General features: G+C 57.3%; 1 protein-coding gene across 1 annotated transcript in view; it reads right to left on the minus strand.

Annotated features, from left to right (window-relative positions):
• Positions 1–1,280: 1,280 nt before the first annotated feature.
• Positions 1,281–4,265, minus strand: part of NCAPH (non-SMC condensin I complex subunit H) — an 8,071-nt gene continuing 5,086 nt past the window's right edge. The window contains exons 12-16 of the mRNA XM_031065122.1: positions 3,697–3,859; positions 3,208–3,303; positions 2,865–2,953; positions 2,225–2,300; positions 1,281–1,763 (exon numbers count right to left, since the gene is read on the minus strand). Coding sequence (XP_030920982.1) covers positions 1,704–1,763; positions 2,225–2,300; positions 2,865–2,953; positions 3,208–3,303; positions 3,697–3,859 — 484 coding nt within the window. The 3' untranslated portion in view covers positions 1,281–1,703. The remainder of the gene's footprint in view (positions 1,764–2,224; positions 2,301–2,864; positions 2,954–3,207; positions 3,304–3,696; positions 3,860–4,265) is intronic.

Below are 4,265 nucleotides of genomic sequence, written 5' to 3' on the forward strand. Positions count from 1 at the left end.
CCCCCCCCCGCGCCCCGAATGACTGGGCCGGACTTTCCCGGCCCCAAAGCGCCGCTCCCCGCGGAGGAGCCGCCCCGAGGGCGGGGACAGGGCGGGATGCTCCGGGACGGCGGTCCCGATCCCTTCCCGGGGGTCCCCAGCGTTCCGGGGGCGCTGTCCCCTGTCCCTTGTCCCGGCACTGCCGATCCCCGTCCCGCGGCACCAACGCCGGGGACAGCCGGGGCTCAGCCCCCCGAGAATCCCCCCCGGCTGCGACTCGTGGGACAGTCCCGAAAAATGAAAGAAAATAAATTCCCCCGGTGACTCATTTTTGGCCAAAAAGCCGAGAAAGCAGCAGCGGGGGGAAGGCGGGAGGGGCACCGGGCTCCTGCCGCCCCTCCCGGGCTGGGAAGGGGGTGAAGGAGCCGCGGGTGCCACCGAACGCCCCCTTCCCCGCGATAAACCCGGGATTTAGCGAGACTGGGTGAAATAAACCAGCAAAAAGCCCCGCTCGGCGTTTTATTCCCGGTTTTTGTCCGGGCCGGGGCGTGCGGAGCTGCGGGAAGGGGGGGCCCTGCCTCAGTTTCCCCTCGCTCCCGGTCCAGCCTTCCCAGCTCTCTCAGCCCTGGGATGGAAGGGATTTCAGGGATAAATAAAGGGATTTTTAGGAACAGCTGGGGTTTCAGGAATAAAGGGATTTTAGGAACAGATCGTGTTTCAGGAATTAACGGGATTTTTAGGAACAGCTCGGGTTTCAGGGTCCTGGGGCTGGCTGAGCACCCCTGGAGCACCAATCCCTGGAATATCAACCCCTGGAGCATCATCCCCTGGAATATCAATTCCTGGAATAACAACCCCTGGAAGAGCAATTCCTGGAGCAGCAGCTCCTGGAATATCAGCGCCTGGAGCATCAATTCCTGGAAAATCATCCCCTGGAGCACCAATCCCCGGAGCAGCAGCAGCCTCTGGAATTCCCATCCCGCGGAGCAGCAGCCCCGGCCGCTCCTTGGAGCGGAGAAATCCCGGGAAGAGCGAGGGAGCGGCGCGGGCAGAGCCCGGCGGGTCGGGAGCTGCGGCTCTGGGCACTCCCCAGGGAGCTCCATCCCCTGGAAAAGCAGGAACAGAATTCCCGGGGTCGCAGCAGGAAGAGATCCCAGAACTGATCCCATCCCAGAACTCGGCTCCTGGATCCCGTTCCCAGCTGCTGCTCCAGGCTCGGATCCCTGCATTCCCTTTTTTTCAGGGATTTGTCCCCATTTGCTGCCCCACCCCACTCTGGGGTTATTCCTTCCAGGCCCCTCTCCAAAGTGTGCAAAATTTATTTTCCTTGGAAACAGTAAAAAAAGGGAATAATCCTAGGGAATGGTGGGAACAGGGGCCAGGAGTAACAGTCAGTCCAAAAACTGGGAATTACACACTGGGAAAGACACAGGGAGGGAATTCTGGGACAGACAGACAGAATTTTGGGACAGACAGGAAATTCTGAGATACAGAGAGGAAATTCTGGGATACAGAGAGGAAATTTTGGGACACACAGAAGAAATCTTGGGACACAGAGCAGCCTGGGTTCACAGTGAAGTGCAGGAATTTCCAATCCCAGGGAAAAGCTGCTGGATCCTGGTTGGATCTGTCCAGCCAGGACATCCCTGAATCCCAACCTTCGCAGGGATTTGGGATTTTGGGATTTCTCAGCATTCCCTGCTGGACCTGGAGTGGCTCCAGGGTCAGGTCCCCCCTCTCACCAGGATATCCGACAGGTCCTCGGTGCTCTCCAGCTTCAGATTCTGGGAATGGGAAGGAAAAGCTTTGGAATGAAATCCCCTGGGATGAGGCTTGGGAACAATCCCAGCCCCTCCTGCCCTGCCCAGGGGCTTTTCCAGGGAATGGGGACAGAGCAGGAATTTCCTCATGGGAAGGGGCCCCCAGGGGGGGTTGGAGTCTCCATCCCTGCAGGAATTCCAAGGAATTCCCAGGTGTGGAAAGAATCCCAGTGGGGATTTGGCACATTGTAACCTTGGAGAGCTTTTCCAGCCTCAGGAATTCTGGGATTTTGGGATTCTGTTCTTATCCAGAGCCCAGAATGCTCAGGATGGCTCTGAGGGACAAACCCTGCACGAGCTGGGAACGTTCCCATTCCCTGGCAAAACTGGGAATGAGCTGTATTCCATGGAAAACCTGGGATGGACGGAACCAGCTGCATTCCCTGGAATCCCCGGGGCTGGTGGGAATGGCTCCCTGCCCTCACCTTCTCGTTGGCCAGGTGCAGGAGGGACACGAAGGCCAAGGGCACCGACAGGTCGGTGGCCATGGTAGGAGGGAGCCTGCGGAAAAGCGGGATGGGGATCAGAGCCTGGGAATGCCAGAGCAGCCAGGAATGGCCAGGAGAGGGGCTGGGCTCTTCCCTGGGAACCCCCTCAGGGGTTTGCCCTGTCCTGGTCCCATTCCCAGCCCCTTTTGGGATTTTTCCTGTCCCATTCCCATTCCAACATCCAGAGGGATTTTCCCATTCCCATTCCCATTCGGATTTTCCCTGTCCCATTCCAATTCCCATGAAGGATTTTCCCACTCCCATCTGGGATTTTCCCTGTCCCATTCCCATTATTCCCATTCTGGATTTTCCTATTCTCATTCCCATTATTCCCATTCCCATTCAGGATTTTCCCTGTCCCATTATTCCCATTCCCATTTGGGATTTTCCCTGTCCCATTCCCATTATTCCCATTCTGGATTTTCCCTGTCCCATTATTCCCATTCCCATGTGGGATTTTCCCTGTCCCATTCCCATTATTCCCATTCTGGATTTTCCCTGTCCCATTCCCATTCCCATGTGGGATTTTCCCTGTCCCATTCCCATTATTCCCATTCCCATTATTCCCATTCCCGACCTGTGCCGCAGATCCTTGATGAGGTCACTCAGGTTTTTCTCTCCGGCCACTTTCACATCCGTCCCTTCCCCGGCCTCCTCCTCCTCCTGCTCGGGAAAATCCAGGAATGCAGAGCCCCCAGATTGCATGGAAAACCCAGGGAACCTCAGCCCATCTGGCCAATGGGAAACCTGGGGCTGATCCCAGAGAATTGGGGTTTATCCCATGGAATTGGGGTTTATCCACGGAACTGGGGTTTATCCCATGGGATTGGGTTTATCCCATGGGACTGGGGCTTTTCCCATGGGACTGGGGCTGATCCCAGGAACTGGGAAGGAGCCCCTGCAGAATTCCCAGCAGGAACTCCCTGCTCCGTCAGCAGCTCCCACATGTTCCTCTTCAGCCTCCTCATGTCCATCCTCTTGGCTGTCCTGGCGTACAGGATGGGGATCTTATGGACCTGAGGGGGAAATCTGGGATTACCTGGGATGATCATCAGGATCATCACTGGGATCACAGCCACAATGCCCACAATTCCTCATTTTCCACGGGAATAACAGCGAGTGTGGCCTTGCTGCCAATCCCAATGCTTAGTCTGGGAATTGTTCCTCTGGGAATGCCAATCCTGGCAATCCCTGGAACCACGATGGTGTCCTGGGATTTTTAACCCTGGAGGTGCTGAGAGGTTTTTGCTCCAGCCCAGAGCAGGAAGGAATTCCCAGTTCTAATGAGGAATTCCCGGTCCTAGGGAGGAATCTCCAGTCCCAGTGCTCCCAGTCCCAGTGCTCCCAGTCCCTCCCAGTGTTCCCAGCCATTCCCAGTCCTCCTGGTCCCTCCCAGTGTTCCCAGTGACCTTGGGGGGCTCAGCAATCAGCTCCAGCTCCCCGCAGCCGGTGCCGTTCCCGCCGTTGATCCCGGCGTGCTCCGGAGCCTCGGGATGAGCTGGGAGCGGGAGCAGCCCCGCCTGGCCCGGGAATTCTGCGGGATCGGGATCGTCATCGCTGTCAGGAACCTGCCAGGGGACACAGGGGGGACACCGGAGTCACCAGGGAGGAGCCAGAGGCAGCAGGAACTGCTCCAGAGGGTGGGAATTCCTGCCCGGCTTCCCCAGGGGATTGGGTTTATCCCCACGTGGAATTGGGGTTTATCCCCTTGGAATTGGGTTTATTCCCATGGGATTGGGGTTTATCCCCTTGGAATTGGGGTTATTCCCATGGGATTGGGTTTATCCCATGGAATTGGGGTTTACCCCATGGGATTTGGGCTCATCCCTGTGGAACAGGGCCAAGGCTGAAGCCAAGGCAGCTGCAGGGAGCAGAAATCCCAAAGTTTTCCCACCCCTGGGAATATCCAGGCCAGGCTGGACGCCAGGGCTATGCAGCTCTGATTCCTCCCCTCAGGAATTGTCTGGCCATGGATTTT

Source organism: Geospiza fortis, unplaced genomic scaffold, assembly GCF_000277835.1.
Source record: "Geospiza fortis unplaced genomic scaffold, GeoFor_1.0 scaffold855, whole genome shotgun sequence".
Taxonomy (NCBI): domain Eukaryota; kingdom Metazoa; phylum Chordata; class Aves; order Passeriformes; family Thraupidae; genus Geospiza; species Geospiza fortis.